Genomic DNA, 16,168 nt, shown 5'->3' on the forward strand with positions numbered 1-16,168 from the left:
ATCTCATCAGTTCATCTCGTCATTTCATCTCATCATCTCATCATTTCATCTCATCATTCATCTCATCATTTCATATCATCATTTTATCTCATGATTTCATTTCATCTCATCTCATTTCATCTCATCATTTCATCTCATCTCATTTCATCATTACACCTTATTTCATCTCATTTTATGTCATCATTTCATGTCATCATTTCATCACGTCTCATCTCATCATTTCATCTCATCATTTCATCATTTCATCTCATCATTTCAACTCATTGCATCTCATCTCATCATTTCCATTTCATTATTCCATTTCATCATGTCATTTCATTATTTCATTTCATTATGTCATTTAATCTCATCTCATTTCATCTCATCTCATCATTTCATCTCATCATTTCATCTCGTCATTTCATCTCATTATTTCATCTGATTTCATGTCATCATATCATGTCATCATTTCATCTCATCATTTCATCACATCTCATCTCATCATTTAATCTCATTTTATCTCATCATTTCATCTCATCATTTCCATTTCATGATTTCATCATTTCATTGCATCATTTCATTATTTCATTTCATCTCATTTCATTATTTCATTTCATTACGTCATTTCATTTCATCTCACTTCGTTACACCTCATTTCATCTCATTTCATTTCATCTCATTTCATCTCATCATTTCATCTCATCTCATCATCTCATTTCATCTCATCATTTCATCATATCATCTCATCATTTCATCAAATCTCATCCCATCTCATTTCCATTTCATTTTCATTATTTCATTTCACCATCATTTCATTTCATCTAATTTCATTTCATTATTTCATTATGTCATTTCATATCATCTCATTTCATCTCATATTTTTCATCTCATCATTTTTCATATCATTTTTCATCTCATTTCATCTCAATTCATTTCATCTCATCATTTCATCCCTCATCTCATTTCATCCTTTCATTTCAACATTTCATCTCATCATTTCATCTCATCTCATTTCAATTTAATTTCATTATTTCATTTCATTATTTCATTTCATCTCATTTCATTATTTCACCTAATTTCATTATTTCATCTCATCTCATCTCAATTCATCTCATCTGATTTCATCTCATCATTTCATCTCATTTTTCATCTCATCATTTAATCTCATTTCATTTCATCTCATCATTTCAGCTCATCATTTCATCTCACATCTCTTCATTTCATTTCAACATTTCATCATTTCATCTAATCTCATCTTTCAATTTCATTTCAATATCATCATTTCATTTCATCATTTCTTTTCATTTCATCATTTCTTTTCATTTCATCTCATTTCATTATTTCGTTTCATTTCATCTCATTTCAATTTATCTCATCATTTCATCTCATCATTTTTCATCTCATCATTTTTCATCTCATCATTTCATCTCTTCATCTCATCATTTCATCTCATTTTTTCTCATCATTTCATCTCATCATTTTATCTCATTTCATCTCATCTCAATTCCATTTCATTTCATTATTTCATTTCATTTCACCTCATTTCATTTCATCTCATTTCATTTCATTTCATCTCATCTTATCTCATTTCATCTCATCATTTCTTCTCATCTCATCATTTCATCTCATTTCATCTCATCTTTCATCTCATTTCATCATTTCATCTCATCATTTCGTCTCACTTCATCTCATCGTTTCTTATTTCATCTCATCATTTTATCTCATTTCATCGCATCTCAATTCAATTTCCTTTCATTATTTCATTTCATATTGTTCATTTCACCTCGTTTCATTACATCTCATCATTTCCTCTCATCATTACATCATTTCATCTCATCATTTCATCTCATCATCCATCTCGACATTTCATCTCATCTCATCATTTCCATTTCATTTCCACTTCATTATTTCATTTCATCATTTAATTTCATCATCTCATTTAATTTCACCTCATTTCATTATTTCATTTTTGCATTTCATTATGTCATTTCATTTCATCTCATTACATTTCATCTAATTTCATTTCATCTCATTTCATTTCATTACATCTCATCATTTCATCTCATATTTTCATCTCATCATTTCATCTCATCATCTCATCAACTCATTTCATCTTATCATTTCATCATTTCATCTCATCATTTCATCTCATCTCGTATCTTCTCATCTCATTTCAATTTCATTATTTCATTTCATTATTTCACATCATCTCATCTCATCTCATCATTTCATCTCATCATTTCATCATTTTATTTCATCATTTCATCTTATTTCATCTCATTTCATCTCATCTCATTTCAATTTTATTTCAATTTCATTTCATTTTTCATTTCATTTCATCTCATTATTTCATTATTTCATTTCATTTTATTTCATCTCATCATTTCATCTCATCGTCTTATCATTTCATCTCATCATTCATCTCATCATTTCATATCATCATTTTATCTCATGATTTCATTTCATCTCATCTCATTTCATCTCATCTCATCATTTCATCTCATCTCATTTCATCATTACATCTTATTTCATCTCATTTTATGTCATCATTTCATCATTTCATCACGTCTCATCTCATCATTTCATCTCATCATTTCATCATTTCATCTCATTTCATCTCATCATTTCAACTCATTGCATCTCATCTCATCATTTCCATTTCATTATTCCATTTCATCATTTCATTTCATCTCATCACATTTCATCTCATCTCATCTCATCATTTCATCTCATCATTTCATCTCGTCATTTCATCTCATTATTTCATCTCATTTCATGTCATCATATCATGTCATCATTTCATCTCATCATTTCATCACATCTCATCTCATCATTTCATCTCATTTCATCTCATCATTTCATCTCATCTCATCATTTCATCATTTCATCTCATCATTTCTTCTCATCTCATCATTTCCATTTCATTTCCATTTCATGATTTCATCATTTCATTGCATCATTTCATTATTTCATTTCATCTCATTTCATTATTTCATTTCATTATGTCATTTCATTTCATTTCACTTGATTACATCTCATTTCATCTCATTTCATTTCATCATTTCATCTCATCATTTCATCTCATCATTTCATCTCATCTCATCATCTCATTTCATCTCATCATTTCATCTCATCTCATCATTTCATCTCAACATTTCATCTCATCTCATCTCATTTCAATTTCATCATTACATTTAATAATTTCCTTTCATTATTTCATTTCATTTCATCTTATTTCATTATTTCTTTTCATCTCATTTCATCTCATCATTTCATCTCATCATTTCATCTTATCATCTCAGCTCACATCTTCATTTCATCTCATTGTTCATCTCATTCCATCTCATCATTTTATCTCATTATATATCTCATCTCATTTCAATTTCATTATTTCACATCATTTCATTATTTCATTTCATTTCATCTCATCATTTCTTCTCATCATTTCATCTCGTTGCATCTCATCATTTCATCCATCATCTCATCATTTCATCTCATCTCATCTCCTTTCAATTTCTTTTCAATTTTCTCATTTTGTCTCATCATTTCATCTCATCATTTCTACTCACCATTTCATCTCAAAATTTCATCTCATCATTTCTTCTCATCTTATCTCATCATTTCGTCATTTCATCTCATCATTTCATCTCATCTCAAGTCATCTTATCATTTCATCTAAGTGACATGATGTAATGGAATCATGAAATGAAATGGATAGGATGCCCTCAGTGATGTTAAATTTAAAACTTGTTTGTTTTCATGTATTCATTTTTATATTTATATGTATTTATATTTATATTTACTTATATTTCTTTCTACTTATTTTTATTTATATTTTTACTTATTTCTTTATTTATAGACAAGGTCCTGTTCTGTGGCCTAGGCTGGAATGCAGTGGTGCATTCACAGTTCACTGCAGCCTCGAGGAAACCTCCCACCTTAGCCTCCCAGGTAGCTGGGACCCCAGGTGCGCACCACCACACCTGGTTAATATTTTATTATTTGTAGAGATGGAGTCTTGCTACGCTGCCCAGGCTGGTCTCAAACTCCAGGGCTCAAGCAATCCTCCTGCCTTGGCAACCCAAAATGCTGGAATGACAGAGAGGAGCCACAGTGCCCAACCTATTTATTTATTTATTTAATAAAAACAAGGTCTCACTATGTTGCCCAGGCTGGTCAACTCCTGGCCTCAAATGATTCTCCAAACTTGGCCCCTCAAAATGTTGGGATTACAGGTATGAGCTGCCATGCCTGGCCTAAAAATAGTATTATATTTTTGTATTATATAATTTTCAATTAGGTAATATGAATATTCTGTACAGGAAATACACCCTTAATTACATAGGAATAAACATTTGTTACACTGAGAAACATCTAATAGAGCTAAAAATAAAAATTAAATTGGAAAGGTCATTAGATACTCATACATTCTTACTTTTATACATTCTTTCATATATTCATATATTCTTTTAACAGTATCAATGGTTTGAAGTTATGTGTACAAAACCAAGACCTATATGTAATACAACTAATAACAGGCACTTACAATTCAAGGCATATTATACACAAAGCTTTAACTTCTCATCATCAGATTTTTTTCTTTCTGTTTTGGCAGACACTATGAACACAACATTCAACTCACAGACACTATGGAGCCTTTACTAAGCATAAAGTACTGTGAAAGGCCAGGGCTAGGACAGAACTGAGACAGGGCCAGGGCTAGGACAGAACTGGGACAGGGTCATGGCCAGAGAAAAACCAGGGGCAGGGTCACAGCCAGGGACATGAGAGGACCAAGGCCAGGGCCAGAATCAGGGCAGAACCAGGACCAGGGCAGGGACATGGCAGGGCCAGGGCCATGGCAGGATCAGGGCCAGCAGAAGGCCAGGGCAAGCCTAGGGTGGCACAGGGCCAAGGCAGGGCAGGGTCAGTGTAGAGCAAGGAACGGGCCAGGGTATGGCAGGGCGGGGACAGGGAGGTCCAGGGCCAGAGTCAGGAGCAGGACATGGACAGGACAGGGCCAGAAACATGGCAGTACCAGAAAGGGGACAGGGCAAGGGCAAGGCCAGAGAAGGACCATGGAAAAAACATGGCCAGGGAGGGTCCAGGGCAAGGGCAAGGCCAGGGCAGAACCAGGGCCAGGGCAGGCCAAAGGCAGGGCCAGGGCAGGGCAAGGCCAGGGTAGGGCAGGGCCAGTGTAGGGTGAGGGTAGGGCCAGGGCGAGTTCAGGGCCAGGGCAGGACTAAGATAGCACAGGGCCAAGGCAGGGCCAGGGCAGGGCCAAAGGAGGGGCCAGGGCCAAGCATGGCCAGTGTGGGGCCTGGGGATTGTCAGGGCCAGGGTCAAGGCTGGGCCAGGGCCAGGGCCAGAGCAAGGGCAGGGCCAGGGAGAAGGCAGAACCAGAGAGGATCCAGAGCAAGGCAGGGCCAGGGCAGAACCAGGACCAGGATAAGGCAAAGCCAAGCCCAGGGCAGGGCAAGGCCAGGGTAGGGCAGGGCCAGTGTAGGGTGAGGGTAGGGCCAGGGCGAGTTCAGGGCCAGGGCAGGACTAAGATAGCACAGGGTCAAGGCAGGGCCAGGGCAGGGCCAAAGGAGGGGCCAGGGCCAAGCATGGCCAGTGTGGGGCCTGGGGATTGTCAGGGCCAGGGTCAAGGCTGGGCCATGGACAGGGCAGAGCAAGGGCAGGGCCAGGGAGAAGGCAGAACCAGAGAGGATCCAGAGCAAGGGCAGGGCCAGGGCAGAACCAGGACCAGGATAAGGCAAAGCCAAGGCCAGGGCAGGGCAAGGCCAGGGCAGGGTAAGGCCAGGGTAGAAAAGGCCAGTGTAGGGCCAGGCCAGGGTAGGAGAAGGCCATGGTAGGGCCAAGGCCAAGGCAGGGCAGGGCTAGGGTAGCACAGGGCATGGCCAAAAACAGGGCAGGGCCATAGCAGTGGCAGGTCTAGCAACAGGGCCAGGGTAAGCGCTGGACCAGAGCATGGTGGGGACAATACAGGGCCAGGACAGACGATGGCAAGGCAGGTCCAGGGCCATTTCATGGACTCGATAGGCCTGGGGTCAGGCCAGGGCAGGGCAAGGGCAAGGCCAGGGAGAAGGCAGGGCCGGGGCCAAGGCAGTGCCAGGGCAGGGCAGGACCAGTGCAGGACCAATGCAGGGTGAGGACAAGGCCAGGGCATGGAAGGGCAGGGCAGGACCAAGGAAGGGCCAGGAGAGGGCCACGGCAGAATAAGGGTACGGCTGGGGTCAGGAATATGGTAGGACAAGGGCTGGGCCCAGGCTGGGACACGCAGGGCAGAGCATGGCCTGTGCAAGGCAGGGCCACAGCCAGGCCATAGAGATGGGAGGGCAACACCAAGGCAGAGTCAGGGTAGATCCAGGGCTGAGCAGAGTCAGGGCAGGTCCAGAGTCGAGGCAGAGCTAGGGCCCAAGCAGGGCCATGGCAGCGCCAGGGCAGAGGAGGGCAGGGCAATGCAGGACTCGGACATGGCAGTGCCTGGTCAACCCCGGGGCAGGGCCAGAAGCAGAACAGGGCCAGGGCCAATGCTCAGGCCAGGGACAAGGCATGACAGGAAGTGCCAGAGCAGGGCTGGGCCAATGCTCAGGCCAGGGACAAGGCATGACAGGAAGTGCCAGAGCAGGGCTGGGCCAACGCTGGGGCAGGGCAAATCAGACCAGGACACCTCCAAGTCCAGCTCTGGCCCTGCCTTGGCCCTGGCCCCGCCTTGGCCCTGGCCCCTTCCTGGCCTGACCTTGTCCCTGGCCCTGCCCTATCCATGCCCTGTGTGTTTGACCAGTTTTTATAACCGGAATCCTACAAGAAACTTAAATCAGCTCTTTTTATGCATTTTTAGTAGAGATGGGGTTTCACAACGTGGCCCAGGCTGGTTCCAAACTCCTGAGCTCAAGCCATCTGCCTGCCTTGGCCTCCCAAAGTGCTGGGATTACAGGACTAATCTGGCCAAGTATTTAACTTCTTCATGCCTGTTTCCTACATTTGGAAAATGGGGATGCTTTAGGTACCTAGCATATAGAATTATTGTGAGAATCAATGCCTCGCATATTTACATATTGATAAAATTATACTCATAGATAGTATTAGTTAAAATTTAGTGATTATTTACTGCAAATATGATTACTATTACAAACAACATAGAATAGACATTATTACTACTACTATGGTTATCTTAAAAATCTAAAATAAAAATTTTACATAATAGCCTAATGTAATCTCTCCTGCTCGGCCCTGGCTCAGCCCTAGTGCCGGCTCTGCCCCGAGTCCTAACACATCCCTGGCCCTGACCCTTCCCTGGTCCTGCCGCTGCCCTGGCCCTTCCCATCTTCAGGCCTTACCATGGCCCTACCCTGGTCCTGACCCTGCCCTGGTCTGGTCCTGACCCTGGTCCTACCCCAGAGAAGGGGTATGGCAGAGCCAGGGAAGGGCCGGGGCAAATAAGGGACAGGACACATCCAAATCCAGGAAAGGGCCAGGGCCATGACAGAGCCAGGGCGAGTCCTTGGCAGGGCCAGGAAAGGGTCATGGCAGGGTCACTGTATGGCCAACGTCCAGGCCAAAGCCAAGGCAGGGACAGGGTCAGGCCTGCATAAGGGCAGGACCGGAACCAGTGATACGGCAGGGCCAGGGCTGTGCCAGGACAGAACAAGAGCAGAGCAGGGCAGGACCAGAGCCAGGCCATACAGAGAGCAGGGCAAGTGCCAAGGCAAGGCCAGGGTAGTGCCAGGGCTGAGGCAAGGTCAGGGAAGGTCCAGGGCTGAGTCAAGGCTAGAACCAAGACAGGGGCAAAGGCCAGGGCAGATCTAGGGCACAAGCAGGGCAGGCTAGGACAGGGCAATGGCAAGACCAGGCCATGGCAGGGCCAGCCCAGGATAGAACAGGGCACAGGCAGGGCAGGGCCAGGGCCACGGCTGGGGCATGACAAGGACCAGGACCGGGGTCCAGGCCAGGGGAAGTGTATGGCCAGGGCAGAGGTAGGGCCAGAGCCAGGGTCTGGAGAGGACCAAGGCAGGTCCATTGCAGGGCCAGGGTTCAGACCAGGGCCAGAGCAGGGCTGGGACAGGGCCAGGGCCAGGAAAGGGCAATGTCAGGACAAGGGCCATGGCAGGACCAGCAATGGGACTAGAGCCAGGACAGGGACAGGGACAGGGTCAGGGCTAGGGCCAGAATAGCATGCCAGGGTAGAGCCAGGACAAATTAGGGCCAGGACCAGGGCTGGGCCAGGGTATGGCCTTAAGTAGCGAAGCGCCAGGGCCAGGGTCCATGCGAGTGCCAGCGCTGGTCCAGGGCAGAGGCAGGGCCATGGCCAGGTCTAGGACAAGGCTGAGGCAGGGCCAATGTCTGGGTCAGGGTCAGCACAAGACCAGGACAGAGCCGGGGAGGGACAGGGCCATGGTAGGGCCAAGTTAAATCAGGGACAAGACACCTGCAAATCCTCTTCAGGGCCAGGGCCGGGGCAGGGCCAGAGCCAGGGCAGGGCCAAGACAGTGGCAGCTCCAGGGCAGGGCCAGGGTTAGGACCATGGACATCTCCAAGGCCAGTGCCAGGGCAAGGGCAAGGGCAGGGGCAGGGCCAGGATCATCTAAGAACCAGGGACAAAGCCAGGCCCAGAGCAGGGCCAGGACAAGTACCTGGCAGGGCTAGGGGGTCTGGGACAGGGCCATGGCAGGGCCAGGGCCACAACCAGGTCTGTGCTATGGCCAGGTCCAACACAGTGCCCAGGTAAGGCTAGGGTGAAGGCCAAGGTAGGGCCAGGGCAGGGTCAAAGACAGGCTAGGGCCAAGGCAGGGCCAGGAAAGCATAGGGCCAAGGCAGGGCAGGGCCAGGCCAGTGCCAAGACCTGGGCAGGGCCAGGGAACAGCCAGGGCAGGGCCAGGGCCAGGGCCAGGGCCAGGGCCATGGCCATGCCTGGGCAAGACCAGGTTTGGGGAAGGAGCAAAACAAGGGCAAGGATAGTGCAGGTTCTTGGCACAGCCAGGGTCCAGGACAGTGTCAGGGCAGGGCCAAGGCAGGGTCTCAGCCATGGTAAGACCAGCAACAGGGCTGGAGCTAGGCCAGTGACAGGACCAGAGTCAGGGCAAGGGCCAGAGCAGTGCAAGGCCAGGGTAGGGCCAGGCATTTCAGGGTCAGGGCCAGGGGAGAACCAGGGCAAGGTCTCAAGCAGGGAAGGGCCAGGGCCATGACAGGTCCAGGGGCTGCATTAGGGCAAGGGCAGGGCCAGAGCAAGGTAAGGGTCAGGGCCAAGGCCAGGGTAGGGACAGGGCAAGAAATATGGCAGGACCAGGGGCAATGCCAAGGCCAAGGCTGGGCCAGGGCTGAGTCAGGGCAGGGCAGGGCAGGGCAGGGCATGGTATGGCCAGTGCAGGACAGGACAAGAGCCGGTCTACAGAGAGAGCAGGGCTGATGCCAAGAAAGAGCCAGGCTAGTGCCAACGCTGAGGCAGTGTCAGAGCATGTCCAGGGCAGGGCTGGGGCCACGGCCAGAACCGAGCCAGGGCACAGCCAAGGCAGGGTAGGGCAGGGAAATAGCATGGCCAGGTCAGTACTGGGACAGGGCAGAGCAGGGCAAGGCGATGGTAGGGGCAGGGCAGGGACAGGCCAATGCAGAGCCACGTCACGCCGGGGCCAGGACACCTCCAAGTCCACTTCAGGGCCAGGGCTATGGCAGGACAAAGACCAGGGCCAGGGTCAGGGCCAGGTCTGTGCTAGGGCCAGCTCCAGAGCAGGGCCTAATGAAGACTAGGGTGAGGGCCAAGGTAAGGCCAGGGCAGGGTCAAAGGCAGAGTAGGGCCAGGGCAGGGTGATGACACATCCAGAGCACAGCAGGGCAGGGTGATGGCAAGACCAGGGGCAGACCACTGCCAGCTCAGGGCCAGGGAAAGGCCAGTGCAGAGCCACGAAAGGGTCTGGGTCTGGGTCAGGGCCAGGAACAAGGCAGAGCAGGGCCAGGGCCATGGCAGAGTCAGGGCAGGTCCTTGACAGGACCAGGTTCCAGGCCAGGGCCAGGGTAGCAGCAGGGGCAGGGCCTGGATAAGGGTAGGCCCAGGGATATGGCAGGACCAGGGCTAGGGCCAGGGCCAGGCCATAGTGAGGGCAGGGCAAAAGCCAAGGCAGGGTCACGGCAGGTCCAGGGAGCGGCTAGCACCAAGTGGGGCCAAGGCACAACCAGCGCAGGGTAAGGCAGGGCAATGGTACCACTAGGTCATGACAGGGCAAGGTCAGTGCCAGGAGAGGGCAGAACAGGCAGGCTCATGGTGGGGCCAGGACAGGGTTGGGCCAAAGCAGGGCCAGGACATGTCCAAGGCCAGGTCAGGGCCAGAACAGGAGCAGGACCATGACCATTGGCAGGGCCAGTGCCATGAGAGGACCAGGGTCAGGACAAGGGGCAGGTCCAGAGCCAGGGCCAGAGCCAAGGTCAGGCCAGTGCAGGTTCACGGCAGGGCCAGTGCCAGGGCAAGACCAAGTCAGGGACAGGGTAGCACAGGGCCAAGACAGGGTCAGGATGGGACCAGAGCAGGATAGGGCTGAGAGTCCAGGTAATAGTAGGGCAGGTACAGGGCAAGGCAGGGCAGTACAGGGCCAGATCCACGGCAGGGGCAGGGAAAAGCCAGGCCCATTGCCAATGCACCAGCCCTCCCTACAAGGCTCCTACCACCTGGCCACTGCTGCAGCCCGTCCATCGCTGTAAGCCTGACCCCCAACTCTGGCTGCAGCCGCCTGCCCTCCTAGCGCGGCCGCTCTCCTACCGCTCCGGCGCACTGCAGTCTCCGTCGCTGCCACCCACCCGCAGTGAGGCGAGCCGTGGTGTCGCAGGCTCTAGGTGTCTCCTCCTCCTCCTGGCACAGAGCAGCTGGGTGGGCAAAGCCAGAAAAGCCTAGAGGAAGATGTGAGGGGTGGAAGGGTTAGAGCCTCAACTTATCATGCTGGCCACTGGGTGGCAGGGGCCAGTTTCAGCAAAGGCACTCACACCCACCCTCCAAAGTCCAGCCTCTCCTTTTGGCCCAAGCTGGCCGGGAACTGGGGTCTGGGGTGGGTGCTGGAGACACCACAGCACCCAGCTCCCCACTCCACAGGAACCATTGGGCCCACCGGGGCCGCACTCCTCAGGGAGCAGGAGAAGCAGAAAAATTCAGACTCAGCCAGCCCTCCGCACCCAGGTGCCAATTCCTGTTCTGGACACCTCCACGCACAGGGCCCTGTCCCCCGTGGTGTCCCCAGGGGTGCCTGGCAGCCTCTGAGGCACAGACCCAGAGTGCACAGGCCCAGGAACCACGGTGGGTGTGGGGGCTCTGCCATGCTCAGGATTCCCATGCAAATGCTGCGCGCCTGCCGCACTCCAGTATGACCAAGAGTGGGTCGCCCTCTGGAGTGTGGAGTCAGGGAGAGGAGAACCACTCCTTCCTTGGACGCCAACTCTGCTGACCGCCACCAGCAGCGCAGCACCTGATAGCACCGAACTCGCCCCCCCTCCACGGCTAGTCCTGCCCTCAACAGCGCCCCCCACCTCCATCCCCCAATGCTGCCAGTAGCGTATACCCGATAGTGCCCTAACCTGTCCTCCTCCATGGGCATTGCAGCCCCAGAAAGTGCCCATAACCCACCCTCCCTGCCATGGGCAGTGCAGCCCTGTACAGTGCTACCAACCAGTACCCCTAATGCAGGCAATGACACCCTGGATAGCGCCCCCAACCCACCCCACACTGTGAAAGGTGCAGCCCTGGATAGCCCCTGTCCTACCACTCTGGTCGTGCTGCAGTCTCTGTCACCGCCACCACCAACCACAGTGAGGCAAGCCAGTGGGCCGCAGGCTCTAGCACCCAGCAGCCGGGCACGGAGCAGCTCTCGCCAATGGCCGGCTCCTACCACTCTGACCACGCTGCTGTCTCCGTGGCCATCTTCTTCGACTACAAAGGAATAAAACTAGGTATCAGTAAGAAGAGTGATTTTGGAAACAATACAATCACATGGAAGTCAAACACTACCCTCCTGAATAAATGACTAGCGGGTCAATGAAGATACTAAGACAGAAATCCAAAAGTTTCATGAAACAAAGGGTAATGAAAACACAGTATATCAAAACTTGTTACACAGAAAGCAGTACAAAGGCAGAGATTTACAGCTATAAGTGCCTACCACCCAAACAAAAGAAAAACTTCAAATAAGCAATACATCTTAAAGAACTAGTAAAGTAAGAACAAACTAAACTGAAAATAAGAATATAAATAAGATCGTAGCAGAAATAAAATTGAAATAAAAAACACACAAAATTAAACGAAAAGTTGGTTTTCTGGAAAGCTAAACAAAATTGACAAACTTTTAACCAGGCTAACTAAGAAAAAAGAGACAAGATTCAAATAAATAAAATTAACAGCTAATAAAAAAGGAGACATTACAACTAATACTTCAGAAATTCAAAGGATCATAACTGGCTATTATATACCAATAAATTGGAAAGCCTAGTAGAAATTGGCAAATTCCTAGATGCGTACAACCTACTTAGGTTGAACAATGAAAACATCCAAGACCAGAACAGATTGGTAACAAGTAACGAGATTGAAGCCATCAGAAAAAGTCTCCCAGTGAAGAAAAGCCCAGGAACTGATGTCTTCACTGCTGATGGCTTCACACCAAACGATTTAAAGACCTAGTACGAATCCTACTCAAACTATTTTGAAAAACAGGAGGGAATACTTCCAAACTTATTCTATGAGACCATTATTACTGTGATACCAAAATCAGACAAAGGCATCAAAGAAGGAAACTACAGGCCAGTATCTCTAATATTGATGCAAAAATCCTCAACAAAATACCAGTGAATCAAATTCAGTAATACATTAAAAAGATAATCCATCATGATCAAGTGGGATGTATCCCTGGGATGCCAGGGTCACTCAACATACAATGTGATACATCATATCAACCAATTAAACGACAAAAACAGTATGATCATGTCAACTGAAACTGAAAAAGCATTTGATGAAATTCAACATCCCTTCATGCTATAAATCCTCAAAGAAACGGGTACAGAAGAAACATACCGCAACATAATAAAAACTACAGGAAAGACACCCACAGCTAGAATCATATGGAATGGGGAAAAATGGAAAGCTTTTTCTCTAAGATCTGGAACATGATAAGGATGCCCCCTGTCACCACTGTTGTTTAACACAGTACCAGAAATCCTAGCTAAAGCAATCAGTGCAGCCCCTGATATGGCCCCCAACCCACCCTGCCCCCTACCACCAGCAGTGTCGCTCCCCCCAATAGCACACCCAACACACCCAAACCGCCCCGCCTCCCCGCACCATGGGCACTGCAGCACCCCACAGCGCCCTCAACCCGAAACCGCCACCCCCCCACCCCACAGCCTCGCAGTGCAGCCCCGGATAGCACACTTGGCCCACCTCACTGTTGCCAGCAATACAGTCTGGGATAGTGCCCCCAACCGGCTCCCCGCCAAGGGCAGTGCAGCCCCGGTTTGGGCCCCCAAACCACTCCCCCGGCGCAGGCAGCACAGCCCCAGATAGCACACCCAACCAGCCACCCAAGGCGGGCAGTGACGCCTGAGATAGGGCCCCCAACCCGTCCCAGGCCACCCGCAGTGCAGCCCGGATAGCGCACTTAACCCCGACGCCTTTCTATGCTCTGGCTGGCTGCAGTGTCCATCGCTGCCACCAACCGCAAACAGGGGTGCAAACAGGAAGGATTTTATTCACCGTCGATGCGGCCCCGAGTTGTCCCAAAGCGAGGCAGTGTCCCCAAGGTCTGTGCTGAGCAGAACGCAGCTCCGCCCTCGCGGTGACACCCGCCCGCCCGCCCGGGTCTGTGCTGAGGAGAACACTGCTCTGCCTTCGCTGTATCTCCGAAGTCTGTGCAGAGGAGAACTCAGCTCCGCCCTCGCGATGCTCTTCGGGTCTGTGCTGAGGAGAACGCAGCTCCGCCCTCGCAAGGCGCACAGCGCCGGCGCAGGCGCGGAGAGGCGCACAGCGCCGGCGCAGGCGCGGAGACATCAGGCCCAGGCTCCACTCCCCAGCTGTGAAAGGGTAACAACTGAGGGTGGCAAAGGCTCGGGGTTGTTCAGGGCGGGGTGGGCTATGGACCCATCAGGCTCGGCACCCAGGTCAGGGCTCCAGGGGAGGTCAGGTGGGGCGAAGGCCAACAAGGGGCCGGGGCTGGTCAGGAAGGTCTCCTGGTGACCAGAGCACTTTGCCTGAGCCAGCGTCGGAGGGAGGTGGGCTGGATGAGCCAGGGAGGCGCCGGGAGGGGCCTTGGCAGAGGCGACCCCCTCCGTCAGCCCCCAGCCCACTGAACCCTGGGTAGCGAGAACCGGCAGGGGAGGCTGCAGACAGAGGAGTGCAGGCTCCTTGGCTTTGGGGGCTCTGAGTATAAGAATCTAGGGGGTCCCTCAAGAGGCCCCTAAATGCTGCCCCATGGTGAGAAAAGGCGCAGAGAGGCGCCCCGCGCCGGTGCACAGAGGCGCACAGGAGACCTCAGGCCCAGGCTCCACTCCCCAGCTGTGAAATGGGTGAGCACTGAGGGTGGCTGAGGCTCGGGGTTGTTCAGGGCGGGGTGGGCTCTGGACCCAGCAGTCCCGGCACCCAGGCCAGGGCTCCAGGGGAGGCCAGGTGGGGCGAAGGCCAAGAAGGGGCCGGGGCTGGTCAGGAAGGTCTCCTGGTGACCAGAGCACTTTGCCTGAGCCAGCGTCGGAGAGAGGTGGGCTGGATGAGCCAGGGAGGCGCCGGGAGGGGCCTTGGCAGAGGCGCCCCCCTCCGTCAGCCCCCAGCCCACTGAACCCTGGGTAGCGAGAACCGGCAGGGGAGGCTGCAGACGGAGGAGTGGAGGCTTCTTGGCTTTGGGGGCTCTGTGTAGAAGCCTCTAGGGGGTCCCTCAAGAGGCCCCCAAATGCTACCCCATGGTGAGAAAACAAGGCGAGGCCGTGCAGGGACCCCCCGGGTTACAAAGGGCTGCCACTGTGAGAAGGCAACGCTGCAGGCTGGGGCTGGGCTTTCTACCTCACCAAGCCTCTTCCCACCCAAAGGGCCCAAAGAGGGGCAGCTGCCCCCTCAGCGGGCACAGCACCTCCTCCCTGTGTGATGGGGTGGGGCCCACAGTCTCCTTTCTCGCGGCCTGTCTGGGCTGACCCTGGGTCCCAGCTCGGCCATGGGGACTTCGGCATGTAAAGCCCTTGGGGGGCAGAGCCTACCGCTCCCGCCAGCTTGTGGCTCTCTGTGTCGCCCCCAGCACTGGACTGGTGCCTTGGAGGGAGGCTCCGCCCTCCCCCACATCAACCAGCTGAGGAGTTCTGTCTTCCCAGGGTTGTGAGGGAAGCCAGCTCTGCAGGCCGTTGTCCAAGTCCAGGCGCCGCCTCCTCCAGGGAGCCTTCCAGACCTGATCTGTGCGGCAGAGGCCCAGAAGGACCTGGGTGTGGGGATCCTAGCGGGAGGCGGGGGACCCAGCGTGAGCAGAGAGGGTCCCAGTGCTTCCTCCTGAGTGAGGGTCACCCATCTGGCTCCAGCTGCACAGAGCCACTCCCTCTAAGCGCTCCTGCTCTCTGCCTTTCTGCATTAGCTCTTGCCTGCACCCGGCCCAGCAAACCCCTGCTCATCTTTCAGACCCAAGTTCAAGGCCTCCTCCCGCTCCGGGTGGCTCATCACCTCGCCTCCCCAGGCAGAGAGGCTAGGGTCCTGCTCACTGGGGCGTCTCCCTTGCCCACTGGCGCGGGACTACAAGGAAAGGGGTTGACCCCCACCCTCCCCTGCCATGCCCAGGAGGGTGCAGACAGAACTGGGAAGGTGCTGGAGGCCCTGGGGGGAGGCTGGACCAGCACCAGGCTTTGGGGGGCAGGTTCCCATCTCTACACCCCAGCCCCAGGCGGATGGCGCGTGCCCCTCCCGCTGCCCCACCTGTCACCCACCTGCTGGCCCCGGGCTGTCTCTGCTCCTGGCTCCCCTCGCAGCTGCGTCCCAAGCTGCCTCTCCAGGGAGGAGTGACAGCTGGCCTGTGCCACACCCTCGAGCCCCCACCTGGACTACCCCCTCCCTGGGGCAGGACCCCTGCGTGTGGCACAACCAAGGGGCCTGCTGATGGGGGCTCATGTGAGCAGTGCCCCAGCTGTGGGTGTGGGTGTGGGTGTGGGTGCTGCCAGCTGCCACCGCCTTTGCCCTGGCTTTCCAGATAGACCC

The 16,168-nt window shown here is 51.7% G+C and overlaps 2 protein-coding genes across 5 annotated transcripts in view; one reads left to right on the forward strand and one right to left on the reverse strand.

Moving 5' to 3' along the window:
• Positions 1 to 817: 817 nt before the first annotated feature.
• On the reverse strand, positions 818 to 13,957 carry LOC134739371 (formin-2-like). Of its 2 annotated transcripts, XM_063663415.1 has the most exons (4): positions 13,703 to 13,957; positions 11,724 to 11,890; positions 5,763 to 10,860; positions 818 to 5,473 (listed from the first exon to the last, which is right to left on the reverse strand). In XM_063663415.1, the coding sequence occupies exons 3-4, from the start codon at positions 6,149 to 6,151 to the stop codon at positions 4,972 to 4,974; spliced, it is 891 nt and encodes a 296-aa protein (XP_063519485.1). In that variant the 5' UTR covers positions 6,152 to 10,860; positions 11,724 to 11,890; positions 13,703 to 13,957; the 3' UTR covers positions 818 to 4,971. The 2 variants fall into 2 exon arrangements, 1 of the variants encoding a protein (XP_063519485.1); XR_010125967.1 differs by having other exon boundaries at positions 818 to 10,860; positions 13,613 to 13,885.
• A 40-nt stretch (positions 13,958 to 13,997) lies between these two features.
• The window catches only part of LOC134739370 (lymphocyte-specific protein 1-like), a 31,756-nt gene continuing 29,585 nt past the window's right edge, over positions 13,998 to 16,168 (forward strand). For 2 of the 3 annotated variants that reach the window (XM_063663412.1, XM_063663414.1), the window contains exon 1: positions 13,998 to 14,511. In XM_063663412.1, coding sequence (XP_063519482.1) covers positions 14,407 to 14,511 — 105 coding nt within the window. In that variant the 5' untranslated portion in view covers positions 13,998 to 14,406. The remainder of the gene's footprint in view (positions 14,512 to 16,168) is intronic. The other variant, XM_063663413.1, reaches the window with a different exon arrangement.

Source organism: Pongo pygmaeus, chromosome 23 (assembly GCF_028885625.2).
Source record: "Pongo pygmaeus isolate AG05252 chromosome 23, NHGRI_mPonPyg2-v2.0_pri, whole genome shotgun sequence".
In the NCBI taxonomy this organism is placed as follows: Eukaryota; Metazoa; Chordata; class Mammalia; order Primates; family Hominidae; genus Pongo; species Pongo pygmaeus.

Excerpts from the sequence above, each read along its gene's own strand:
- LOC134739371 (XM_063663415.1), bottom strand. The coding sequence starts at position 6,151 with ATGCCCTGGCCTTGTCCTCACCCTGCATTGGTCCTGCACTGGTCCTGC. Across the intron at positions 5,474-5,762 it reads GCCTTACCCTGCCCTGGCCT|TGCCCTACCCTGGCCTTGCC; the intron begins TGCCCTGCCCTG and ends CTACACTGGCCC.